The sequence below is a fragment of the Merops nubicus genome, unplaced genomic scaffold, assembly GCF_000691845.1.
Source record: "Merops nubicus isolate BGI_N331 unplaced genomic scaffold, ASM69184v1 scaffold21452, whole genome shotgun sequence".
NCBI classification, from domain to species: domain Eukaryota; kingdom Metazoa; phylum Chordata; class Aves; order Coraciiformes; family Meropidae; genus Merops; species Merops nubicus.
This window is the reverse complement of record NW_008594741.1, coordinates 10,744-24,007: the sequence shown is the minus strand read 5'-3', so window position 1 is coordinate 24,007 and position 13,264 is coordinate 10,744. Positions and strand designations below refer to the sequence as shown.

Sequence of the window (13,264 nt, the reverse complement as noted above, 5' to 3'; positions counted from 1 at the left end):
GGGAGGAGGTCCAGGGCTGTCTTGGCCAAGGTGCCCACTCCTCCTCTTGGCCACGGGAGTTTTGGCACTTTGGCCTCACCTCTGGGTTGTCCCCACGAGGACAGGGAGACGGGAGCTGCTCTAGGAGCCGTGCTGCAGACCAGGGCTCCAGCAGCAGCCGGGGCCAAACCCGGCTCCTTATCGGCAGGAGAACTGCCCTCCTGTTTTAGTTTAGCAGCTAATTCCTTACAGCTTTTGGAAGAGGAAGAGAAAATATACTGGAGGTTTAAAAACAAATGATGTAAACTCCACAGGGAGCCAGGCTGGGCCATATGCAAGGTATCGCCTCGACACGGCTCTGGAAGCTCCTGCAGAGACCATAAAGTGCACTTGGAAAGCTGAGCTGTGACCAGTCCAGAGTCACCAGCTCCCATCCAGCCAGCTGCAGCTCTCTGCAGAGGGGGGAAGGAAGAGGTGAGAATGTTTTTGCTAAACAGGCACAAACCTGCCCTCGAGCTCCCAACCCCCCCCCCGCCCTCTTCCCCCAAATCTGAACAGCGACCCTAAATAGATCCATTTTCTCTGCTTCTTCCCAAAGGAGCCAGACAGCCACAGCTCACAACACACGGGCGGCTCACAGACACTTGGGATTTGTCTCTGCAGCTCTCTCACAAGCTACATTCAAGGACACTTGGAAGTCACAGCATCACCAACCCCCCTGTGACCTCAGCCAGGGTGGGCCCAGCAGCTCCTCTCCTCGGGCATCTCCAACCAAAGGCTTCACAAAAACAGACCAGGTGCAAAACTGGGAAGAGGTGAAGTCACCTTGTCAGCCTCTGAATCAGACTCGAGAAGCTGCCAAAGTGTAAATAGCAACAGTCACTAATGAGGCCCTAATTCTGCCATCACCAAACTCCCCAGTTTCCATGAACTAAGATCCAGGCTTTAAGAGGAGGGAGAGGGTTGGGGGTATGTGTGTCTTGGCATGGAGAAGATTGTGTGTGGTGTCACAAGTGTTGAAACACCCCCCAAGCATTGACAACATTAACCAAAGTCTTATTAATCCAATTCCCTTTCATATTTTGCTACAAAGTGAATCACTCCTTTTCTGTCCTGAGGGAGTCGGGCTCTTCCCAGCTGGTTCTACCTCTGGTGTGTGTTGGTCCAGTGTTGAGGGCCACGCACAGCCAGACACTGGTGCTGGGGGTGTTCTTTTGTGTTTACAGGAGAAAAACAAAGGTTATGCATAGAAATGTTTGTAGTGTCAAGGCCTCAGACGAAATTCTTTGGAGCAGGACCTGTCCTCTGCCTTATCCTTGGACAGGAGCCAGATGTGGTCATCCCACCTGGCAGCATTTCTCAGACCCTCAGAAGATTAGGATGAAGTCTGCTCCCATTCTCCTGGTCGTGCTCAAAACCAAAGGCTGGACAGACATTCTTCCAATCTGTCATTTCCCACATACCCAAAATATTTACAGAAGAAAAGGTCCTCGCTCCTGAGAACAGAGTTAACTTTGCTTTCAAACAAAACCCCTCCCAAGTCCATATTAACAAGTGTGAGAGTATGTCCTGAACCCCAGCCCTGGCCTGTGAGAGTTCAGCCTGACACATCTGCAAATGATCTCCAGCAGCAGGATCAGACCCAAAGGATCAGACTTGGAAGGGGCTGCAGGCTCAGCAGCCCGCGGCCGCCGAGCCCGAGCCTCTCCCGGGGCTGTGGAGAGCAACAGGAAGCCTGTGAAGGCAGCTTGGAAAGGAGTCAGGAAAAACCAACGTTCATTCTGAAGACAAGAGTTCCACGTCTGGAAGGGGTTGATGCCAACAAAAAAATGCCAGGGATGAGGAAGCTTTTGGGTGCTGCTGTAGGTGCCCTGGGCCAGGAACACGGGTGGCACCTCTCAAGGCAAGGATAGGGGAAGAGTCCTCGGTGCACAACCAGAACCTGAAACTCCTGCAGAGCTGCTCTGCACCCAGCCCCACCTCCATCCACAGCCACTGCACGCTCAGCACCACCACCACCACCACTCACATCAGGATCTTTGTAGGAAAAGAAGTGGAGGGGAGAAAAAAAAGCACAGTCACTGTTTGACTCACTCACAACCTGCAGGTAGAGACCCGCAGAGGAGCCATCACAAGACACAAGGAAGAGGCCTGAACAGATTCTTTTGGTACAAGAACGAGTGGGTGAGGGTCTCTGCCCCAGCCTGCAAGGCTCATCTCAGCCCTGGAGCAGGGAGCTGAGACTGGCTTTGTGGGGCATGCTACAGAGGCACAGAGCTAGAGGTGTGGTGGAGGGAGGGGGTGGAGGTGGGACACATCACCAGTTCATTCCCTTTACAGAGCTGGCCTGACAAGACAGGCTCAAAGCCTCCTCCTCAGGAGGAATGTTCATGGAAATGTCACACACCCCCTCCACTCCCAAAGCTCCCAGGAAGTTTCAGAAGTGCCATAATCCACAAAGGACACAAAGTGAATCTCATCCTGAGAAATCCCTCTGCTGCTCCTGGAAAAAAAGAAAACCTTTTGCTGCAAACCCAGGGCTTACCTGAGGGGACAGGGAAGGTCATAAATAGCTTGAGCTTCTCCCAAAATACATTTGAGGAAAGGCAAAGAATTACCTCAAGGGTCAGGAAAACAGTCATTTTTAAACACTGTAAACATGCAGGGTGGCAAAGCTGCCTGCCCCAGTTGCCCCAGCTCTCTTTCAAGACGTTGCCTTGGCTTCAAAGCTGAAAGTCCTGGAAGCAGCTTTTTCCTCACCCCAGAGCCCTTAGCTAGCAGCTCCATCACAAACAACCGCCGGCTCTGTCCCTTTGGCCATGAAGCTCATTGTCCAGTACTCCGTGCTGGCATAACCTTGGGGAGAAGGGATGAAGAGGCCACGTGAGATGAGCCTGTGTTTCATGACTGCTCACACCTCCCGGGAGGGGATGGGGGTGTGCAGAAGCTCTTGTGGAAAGACAAGACCCTCAGTGACACGCTGGGTTTGTAGCACCCAGCACTGTGTCCTGGGTAGCCCACAAAGAGCAGCTCCTGGTGTCCTGATGTTTGTGAGCCAGGCCACAAACTCCCAGCCCAGACTGATCCCTCCTCTGGGCTGTGGCAAGCAGGCACACACCAGTTTGGAGGTGGTGACAGCACCCACTTGGGTGTCAGGCAGAAAAGACCCAGCTGGAGGAGTCTCCCGACTCCAAGGGTTCTCCCAGACCCTGCGTGCTGCAGCACAACTACTCACCTACATCTCCAGCTTCCAGCTCCACCCTGAACATCTCACAGTGTCCTCTGCACTCGTCCAGAGGTACCACAGTCAGGGTGAGCTGTCCACTCCCAACAGCAAAGAGGCTGTGCAAACTGTAGCTCTGGGAAGAGAGGAGAAGATTTCAAAAGCCTTGCTGGCTTTTCTTGGGTCTGCCTGATCAGACAAGGGGCAGGACACTGCCCTGAAGTGAGGTGAGACAGCACAAACCACAGTCTGCTGCTCCCCACAGCTGCCAGCAGATCATAGCTGAGGTCAGCTGCACTCAAGGGTCCTCCTCCATCCAAGGCAGTGTGATAACAAGTGACAGGACAAGAGGAAACAGCCTCAAGTTGCCCCAGGGGAGGTTTCAGTTGTCCCTGAGGAACAATTTCGTGCCCTGGAGGGTTGCCCAGGGCTGTGCCAGGCTGCCCAGGGCAGTGTTGGAGTCCCCACCCCTGGAGGGGTTTCCAAGCCCTGGAGATGTGGGGTGAGGGACACGGGGCAGTGGGGACCTGGCAGTGCTGGGGAAGGGTTGCACTTGATCCTAAAGATCTTTTCCAAGCTAAATTCCAATCCAGTGATTCTATGCAGGCCCTCCACACCCACAAGAAACTCAGAGGAGATCAGGGCAGAAGCCTCAAGTGTCAGGATCTTCAGTGAAATGTCTCTGTGGCAGGTGTCTCAAATGGGTGAGACTCTGCCAGGAACAGCTCCTAGGAGTCAACTCTTGAATGAATTCTGCCCAAATTCTGAATTCTGGTCCCAAAAAGACCAAGCCCTCACCCAGCAGCCTTGAGCTGCCCCATTACACAGGGATGGACAGAACTGATACAACCCTAAATCCTTCTTGTCATGATCATATCAGCTGAAAACATCCTGCAAACCCCACAGGGACTTGGAGCTTCTGGAGGACAACTCACAGACAGGGAGAGGATGTCTCCAGGATGAATTTCTCACCTTATTCCCCAGATCTGGATGGGGGATGAGGAAGCAGCTCTCCAGGGACACTGCCTTGGGGAAGGACAGCAAAGAGGAGGTGGGGAAAAACTCCTGCAGGATCCGAGTTCTATTCACAGATTTGTTCCTAAACAAAACAACCCACATTTAAGAAATGCCACCCAATGACAATGCTTGTAGCTAAAAGGCTACTTCCAAGATCAATATCCTCCACAAACATTCATGTTTGATAAGCACCCTGCTGATAGATGAGCCCCTAAGAGCAAAATTTGACCTCACAGCTTCTAAACCTGTGCTCCTTCCTATCTCCCTCTTAGCACTTGCAGCAGGACCATATAAACAGGGAATAAACAGCTCACCATGGATGTCCAAAGGGGATTTCCCTCCCCTCTTCCCTTAATATTATCTGAGTCATTAATCAGATCCATTAATTACGAAAGATGCAGAGAGGTGGCATTGTACACAGCCATAACTGAAACCACATGGCAAGGCAGGGGGGGATCCAAGCCCATGCTCTAGGCCAGGGAATGTGACTGGAAAAGGCAGGGTGGGGCTTGTTATTTTTACATCTCTGTCTAGTGTCTTGACATGATTAATTCTCTGGGCCCTGGTCATCTGTCTACCAGCACTGTGGTCAAAAAGTGCAGGAAGAACATGGTAGGATCACAGAGGGGTTTGGGTGGGAAGGGACATTCAAAGGTCATCCAGTCCAACCCCCTGCCCTGAGCAGGGACATCCCCAGCTAGAGCAGGGTGCTCAGAGCCCCGGCCAACCTCCCCTGGGATGGTGCCAGGGATGGGGCAGCGACCACCTCTCTGGGCGGCCTGGGCCAGGGGCTCACCACCCTCAGCAGCAACAATTTCTTCCGTCTCTCAAGTCTAAATCTCCCTCTTTGAGGTTCAAACCATCCCCCCTTGTCCTGTCCCAACAGGCCCTGCTCAAACATCCCTCCCCAGGTTTCTGGCAGGCCCCTGGCAGGCCTGGCGGCCCCCAGCAGGTCTCCCCAGCTGGAGCCTTCTCCTCTCAGCTGCCCCAGCCCAACTCTCTCCTGCTGGGCTCCCAGCAGAGGGGTTCCCCCCTCGGGGCATTGCTGGGGCTCCTCTGGCCCCGCTCCAGCAGCTCCCTGGCTCTGCTGTGCTGAGGACACACACTCCAGGTGAGGGCTCACAGGAGCAGAGCAGAGGGGCAGAATCCTCACCTAAGCATCAGCCAAAGCACCAACACCTCCACACCCTTCCCCAGGTCTGCTTGGACACTTCTTTGCTCTTATAAATGTGCCAGGGACCCTGCTCCACCCCAGGTGACACCTTCCCCTGTCACTTCTCCCCCTTCTGCACATGGAAAGACTTGACTAACTCACTGAGTTGCTCTGCAACTTTAAGTCGTCCACATGTTGTAGCCACACCACAGGCTTTAGCAAAAAGCTTTTAGTTAACAGGGGATCAGGACAGGGATGGCTGTTTTTCCTGCATGAGACAGGCACAAAGCACATGGTCCTTTAGCTTTCTGTTCCCTCTCAGGATTTTGCAAAAGTCACAGTGTCTCTTCTCAGTCAACACTAATGGTGGAGGATTTCCACTGAGCAGGCAGACAGAGGTGACCAGAAATGGAAACCAGTTGCCCCAGGTGATCAGACCACAGCCCAGATGAGTAACATGTGGCTGGAAGAACAGAACCCAGCAGTCACTGGGATATTTTTGTCTTATAAGGGGAGCAGCACATGAAGTCCCAGCCACAGGGCTCCATTTTCAGTGGAGAAGTCTTCTCCTTGGATCCAAGCAGTGCCAGCAAGCAGACAGAAGCCTCTACCTCACTCCTCTTCCCCTTCCCTCCAGTTAGAGAGCAGCCCTCAAGCTGCTGGTAGTTCAGATCAGCAAAGAGCCCAGGCACCCCAGCAGAAGGGATGGAAACATCCCTCACACCTTTTGTCTTTGACTCACCAGGGAAAGAAAAATGGGCAGCTCCACATTTCAGCTGGATTTTCTTCTATTATAACCTTTGCCAGGTCTGGATCCTGGGACTGAAAATGCTTCAGTTCTTCATAGGAGAGATGCTGCCCTGTCTTCAGTGACACAAAACAAAGATAAAAGCTGTGCCCCAAGGTTTCCTCCCCAAGCCTGTTTCCATCCCACCAAAGAATATCCAAACATAACAGCCATCTAGATTGCCACATTTCCAGCCAGGATGATAATCAGTCAGAGGAACAACTTGCTAAGGATGTAGTGAGCTCCTCACTCTCTGACATCTTTAAACAAGGGCTAAATGTCTTCTGAGATATTTGCTGTACCTCAATCAGCAGTTAGTGGTTGAAAGTACTGGGCAGGGGTCTTTGACTGGTGCTATTCAAGAGTTTGGACTCATCACCCAGCCTCACAGGTCCATGCCTTACCTTGATGAGAAAAGGCTGAGACCTCTGGAGCTTTTCTGATAGTTCTCCAAAGTCTGTCACTGTCTGCAGGCTCTTCACAGCAGAACAGACTGTGCAGTTTGCAGGAAGTGTAGAAGCGTTCTGTCTGCAACCTGCTGCCCACCAGTCCTGGCACTCTTGGGGAGAAAGGAGAGAAATGTGTTTAATAAGACCAAAAATGAAGTGGAAAGGAGACAGACTCAGTAATAAGCTCCTTAACCTTATCCTTACCATGAAACTGAGATTTCTTACAGCTTCTGCTGGGTGTAAGTTACTCAGAAAGAGCAAGTTCCACCAGGCAGGGAGCTCGTCACAGAACAGCCCCAGCACAGGCTGGAGATTTTGGAGGTACAGCTCAGGGTTGAGAGAAAGGGGAGAGCTTTACAGAGACCCCACTTCTCTGCACATCTGGGGCACACAGGCTGAGCCACCCTGTCCCTGTCAGCAGGACAGTCACCACCACACACAGTGCAAACAAAGAGAAACAAGCCCAGGAGCAAAAGCACAATTCAAATGTTATCCAGGAGACCCCCAGAACACAAAAAGCAAAGAGCCAGGCTGAAAAGAGCTCTGGTGCCATCAACGCCCCGTGGAGACTCCTCTGATCTCACTACCCTCCCCTTGACCTCTGGGTTACTTAAGAAATACTCTGAGCCAGGCCAAGTTTGCCCAGTCTCTGAGGTGCAGCAGGGGCTGGGCAATGGGGCAGGTCACCAAGATGTGCTGCTGCTGTTTTCCTTCATCCCATGCAGTGACTTGAAAATGAAATGGGGAGAAAAGTCCCAGCATGAGGAACCCCTGGACCACAGCTACAGACATTTCAAACTCCAGACATCATTGTTACACCACAACCAGCTGAACTGGCCTACAGTGAACACTGCATGTGTTTACATCTTCAAAACATCCAATTTTTAGGTGAAACCATCAGGTGATGCCTGTATCCTGCCTGTATCCTGCCTCCCCGCTGATTCCAGCACAAAAGGTCACCACATGTTAACAGGAGAGATGTGCTGCAGCACAGAATGGACAGCACAAGAGACAATTATCACAGAATCATTAAGGTAGGAAAAGACCACTAAGGTCCTCAAGTCCAACCATCAACACAACAGCACCACGGCCACTAAACCACATCCCAAAAAAATGCTGAACACTTGCAGGAACAGCTGCCAGGTTGAAAGGACGTGGTTCTAATGTGGTGGCAGTGACAGCCCCAGCTCTGTGGTCTCATTCTGATGGGAAGATGTTTAACTTGGGCAGTGGAGAGGATGGGAGAGGAGAGAGAAGAGACAGTGAAGCCTGTCTGAAAAATAAAGTTGGGAAACAAGGGCACACAGGGTCTTTTCAGTGGGGAAAAAAGACCATGCAGAGCCTCCCTGTTACTGCCACTGTGGCTTCCAGCCTTGCTCTCCCTCCTGTGCGTGGGCAATGATTGATCAACAGCACTTAAGAGGAGAGCTCTCAGTTAATCTTCCCCTCCAACATCTGCAACAGACAACGAGGCACGTTACAGAGGATTTAGATTCACTGGGATGTAACAACTAGGAGCAGATTTGGATTCGTTTTGCTTTTTTCTCTCTGCCTATTTCCAATCCGTTCCCAAATGCTGCATTTCCCACCCTACTGCTGGGATGGGGACTGAAAAGGATCAGGAGATAATTTCTGGGCTTGCTGGAAGATGTGGCTACAGTGCTTTCAGGGAGAGGGGGAAAAAGGCAGAGCAAAGTGTAAAATCCTTCTTGCAAGCAGAAGTCCCACTCCCATGAGAAACTGCTCCAATGTACTTTCCCCTCCCTGCTCACAAGAGAAAAAAGAAAATCTTTGTTCCACTGCCTGTAGAAAGCTTCAATTTTACAACAACAACAAAAAAAACCCTCACAAAAAAACAGCTGGTCAGTGGCAGGAAACAAAAGGCTGAAAGATCTCACCAGAGGAAGGGCAGTTGCCATGAAGAGAACAAGAAAACATCTATCTGGTCTCTCATCCTACGGGGAGCAGCAACACTAATTTCTCTCTGGGCAAAACTCAGAAACCTCATCCTGGGGAGTTAAGCAGAGCTGTCCCCAAATTTCCTCTGTGGGCTCAGTGCAGAGCCCCACGTAGGGGGATGTTAATCAGCCTGGCAGTGCTGAGCTGAGTCCTCCTTTGAGCCAGGCTGGGATATTTGCATTCTCAATTGCTCGATTCAGGAGGTTATTTCTTCTCCCCCTGAATAACCCAAGCAGAGCACAGTTGAGCCTCATTTCAAACGCTGTGAGTGAGGTTGTGGGATTTTCTTTTTCTTTCTTTTTTTTTTTTTGGTAATTAATCTTTTAGATTTATTGTTGAGGGTGTTAGTCTGTGCACCAGCACGTGTGTGACTGGCATGACAAGTACGGGCAGCGAGGGAGGGAGGAGAGGGGGACGCTGGGGACCAGAGCAGGAGTTTCACCATGGATGCTGCTTATTCTCTCTTTCCATTTCCCTCCCCGTGTCCCTTTTAGGCTGTCACCCAGGCCAGAGATAACAGCTCTCCCCGAAACACGTCTATGATTAATGCTAGAAGGAGTTTATGACTCTACTTTCCACTATGCAGAAAAATAATTTTCAACTTACAACCCATTTCAAACGAGCACCCCGCCCTTCTTGGCCATTTTCACAGAGGATCTCCCAAGTTTTTTGGCTGTCCCCAGCACTACAGAGGGGTGTGTGCACACAGCCCCAGAGATGCTGGGTGTGGACGGGCGGGTTGGGAGCTCAGAGGTGGCTGAGGAGACCTGGCCCTGCTCCTGCAGCGAGGCCATAAAACCTCTGGCCACCCGCCCGCACGGATCTGAGAGCAGGATCTCAGCAACAGCCCTGGTCCCTCCTGGCACCTTCCAGAGGGTGAAACCTCAGCCTGCTGCTGCAGCAGGTTCAAAGGGAAGCTCTGTAGCAGGGGGACCTTTTGCTCCTGCAAGACAGGCAGAGCCAGGGGCTGCTCCCAACCCTAATGAAGTGCTGAAGATGTAAAAGCTCCTGCACGTAGCAGTGCAGGTGCTGAGGCAGCTTCTTGGCTCCCACCAAGCTGGTTTGTTCCCCAGCACTCACAACTGCAAGGCTGAAGAAAACTCCAGCTTGGTCTGCCCTGGAAAGTCTGGTCCAGGGGAAGGGGAACACCCCAGGACTTCACAGTCTCCCCCAGGGTCTTGTGTCTTACAGGTTTTTGCTACCATCAGCCACAGCAACCAGAGGACAGCTCCCCCCAGGGCTAACACATGAAGCAGCTCCACAACCTGCAAAGGTTGGTTCCAAATCCCCAGTTCCCCTTTCTGAGGCTGATGTTATCCCCTGGTCCCACCACACACCTCACTAGGGACCAGTGGGAGGAGTATTGGAGCAACTTCAGCCTGGGATGAACTCAAGGCTCTCAAGAAAGACTGGCCTGCACACTGAATACTCACAGGACTTTGCTCCATCCTTTCCATTGTACAAGCCTGGCTCTTCCATTAACACCCACGACACCTTCAGGTTGCCTCTCAGAGGATCCAACAGGTTAAGATCTACCAAAATACTTGTAATCAGGGTAGTTTAGCAGGTAAACCCCAGAGCTCTCAATAGGCATGACCAGCTCTACACTGGCCAGTTCAAAGGTAAGCTCAGGACTGGGGTGGACTCACCCTGGCCCGAGGCAGCAACTCAGTTCTGACACTGCACTGACATCCACCACCCTGCTCCTATATGCCAGTCCAAAAGGAGAAGAAGCTGATTTTCCACTTTTATAACCCCTCCCCACAGCTACACATTTGTAAGTCAGAGGATTTTTCCAGGTGAATCTGAAGAGCTCCTCAAAAGAAGGGATTAAGACCTCAGCCTCCCCTCTGCTCTCTGTGACCACGCTTTCCCCTTGGCCAGAGGGACCCTTTATCCAGCAGCCCGTGGGATGCTTCCCTGCCCTGTTCCTTCTCACAGCAAAAGCCCAACCACACGCTGCTTCTTACAGCTGACACAGGGCAGAGCTTTTTAGGAGACATTCAATTCCACCTAGAAGATTCCCAGAAGGGCCCACGAGATCCTCAGGGCTCTGATGTCCAGTCACCATCACCACACAACTGCTGCAGTTCTCCCTCTGGCTGGAAACATCCAGCTTCCAGATGTGGGACTTTACAGTGCTGTTTCCCACTGCTTTAACAATAGGCATTTCCAAGGTCTAGCCCTTAACCTTAAAGAGAAGTTGCAGCTCAGAACCTGCTGTTACTGCTTTGGCAGCCACAGAACGTGCTGCCCAGGTTGTTCTTCCCCCTGAGACAGGACCAGTCACACTGGGACTGCTGCAGACCTAGGGATGCTATAGAATAATTTTGGTTGGACGAGACCTTTCAGCTCCTGGCGTCCAACCCTCCCCCATCCCTGCCAGGTCCCCACTGCCCCGTGTCCCTCACCCCACATCTCCCCGGCTTGGAAACCCCTCCAGGGGTGGGGACTCCACCACTGCCCTGGGCAGCCTGGCACAGCCCTGGGCAACCCTCCAGGGGAAGAAATTGTTCCTCAGGTCCAACCTCGACCTCCCCTGGGGCAATTTGAGGCCGTTTCCTCTTGGCCTGTCCCTTGTCCCTTGGGAGCAGAGCCCGACCCCCCCCTGGCTCCAGGCTCCTGTCAGGAGCTGTGCAGAGCCAGAAGGTCTCCCCTGAGCCTCCTTTGCTCCAGGCTCAGCACCCCCAGCTCCCTCAGCTGCTCCTCCCCACACTTGGCCTCTAGACCCTTCCCCAGCTTCACTGCCTGCCTCTGGACGTGTCACTCAAGTAAACAGCTTGTTACTTGCTGTGCTCTGCCACTGCAGCAGGACTGGCTGTATGCTCATCACCACATCCCCTTTCCCAGATTTTACAGAAAGATAAAAGAATTTAAATAACTCCAAGCAATTTAAACATCGATTCATGATCATCATGATCACAATCTATGACATGGGTAAATCTCATCACTGGTTCTTTGCAGATGTAGGAATCAAGAGCTGTGCAGTGGCACAGCTCAGAGGAGACATCTGGAGCACTCTGTTGCAATATCAATGTTTCTCAAGCTCCCTCTTGCTGAAATTTGTCACTAGGCTAAAAATTAATTTGATCGTTTATAATGTCATGTCAAAGTCAGGCTGAACTGATGGGTTCTTGAGTCAGACAGGAATCATAAGGAGTGCTTATTAATTACAGTGTGGAAGTCCTGATTAAGGAATACACCACAGAAGGGTTTTAAATATCTATGACAAAGAGGGTCCCTGTTCAGCACAAGATCCTCACCTCTTTCTCATATTAAACTTTCTCATAACTCTCAGTATATTAAATATATTTATGTCAGAAGAAGAAGTACCTCCCATTTGGGGTCATAACTTTTTAGGAACATCTAGCAACAAAACAGCTCCAAATGGGAGTTAAAAGCCTCAAGAAACCCTTATTTTTGTTCTGAGGAAGAAGTCAACAGCTTGGAGAACTGCTCCTTCGCTTCACTAATGGGTAACGGCTGCTCAGACAACGGAAGGATGATGAATCAACGTCCAGCAGGGCCCAAAAATCATTTTGATCCAACAAGACATTGTGAAATCACGTCTGCTCGGCCTAGCCCAAGAGGAACACACGGTCCCCTGGGGTAAAAGAACATTATTTCCAGGAGAAATTTGCACCTACCCTTCTAGAAAACCCAAGGCAGGGGCCAAGCTCTCAGGGAAGCCTCCCCAGTCCACCCCAGTCTGCACCTCTGGTGAAGTGCCCCAGAAAACCAGCTCCTGCTGCTCTGGCAGCGCCTGCGTGAGCGACAGGGCTCAGAGGCAGGGCACAGTTTGGGAACAGATCCCTCCCAGCCACTGCCACTTGCTGGATGGTGGCTTCAGCTTGGACACGTCTGGGTCACCAGTGCAAACAGGGCTCTGAAATGCCTCTGGGAGAGGCCACGAAGCAAATCCAGAGCAAGAATCCACTTGCTCCGCAAATGAGGAAACGAGAAATCCTGGAGGCATCAGAACAGAGAAGTAAAAGGAAGAGTTTTTCGTGTTCCTCCTGACCACAAGGATTTGGAGTTAGTTTACTGTCAGCAAATGCAACTAAAGAGTCCCCTGGCTGAACGTAGGCCAAAGTAAAGCAGTGTATGCAAACAGCTTGGCACCACCCTGCTCTGCAGAGTCAGCCCTTCTGCTGCCCTCCCAGCCAGCCAGCACACGTGGCTGCTGGTCACTCTCAGGTTCTGTTATAAAAGGGTTGTTTGCACACACACAGACAGGATCAGAGAAACTGGCAGCTGGCTGGGATGGGAGGGAGCCCTGCACAGAGCTGTCACCCAGACCATGCTCACATCCACCCCAGAATGCTCCAGCCCCAGAGGGGGGCATGAGAAAACACACAAAACAAGAGCAGAGCAGCTTGACTCTGCTTAGGAAAAAAAACCAAACAGGGAAGATCCTTTGTGAGCAAGGGAGAAGGTGGCAAGAAGTTAAAAAACATGGAATCATAGAATTGCTTTGGTTGGAAGAGACCTTTAAGGTCATCCTTAAAGGTGGTTAAGGATCCTTTAAGGTGGTTGAGGCCCCATCCCTGGGGGTCTTTAAGGCCAGGCTGGCGGAGGCTCTGGGCAGCCTGATCTAGTGGGAGGTGTCCCTGCTCATGGCAGAGGGGTTGGAACTGGGGGATCCTTGTGGTCCCTTCCAACCCTGACAGATTCTGATCTGTTTTAGCAGAGGACTT

At 51.7% G+C, this 13,264-nt stretch overlaps 1 protein-coding gene across 1 annotated transcript in view; it reads right to left on the bottom strand.

Moving 5' to 3' along the window:
- Positions 1 to 2,554: 2,554 nt before the first annotated feature.
- LOC103768712 (chromosome unknown open reading frame, human C6orf89) overlaps positions 2,555 to 13,264 on the bottom strand; it is an 18,134-nt gene continuing 7,424 nt past the window's right edge. Inside the window, exons 3-7 of the mRNA XM_008935867.1 lie at positions 6,564 to 6,718; positions 6,115 to 6,236; positions 4,175 to 4,301; positions 3,215 to 3,338; positions 2,555 to 2,835 (exon numbers count right to left, since the gene is read on the bottom strand). Coding sequence (XP_008934115.1) covers positions 2,750 to 2,835; positions 3,215 to 3,338; positions 4,175 to 4,301; positions 6,115 to 6,236; positions 6,564 to 6,718 — 614 coding nt within the window. The 3' untranslated portion in view covers positions 2,555 to 2,749. The remainder of the gene's footprint in view (positions 2,836 to 3,214; positions 3,339 to 4,174; positions 4,302 to 6,114; positions 6,237 to 6,563; positions 6,719 to 13,264) is intronic.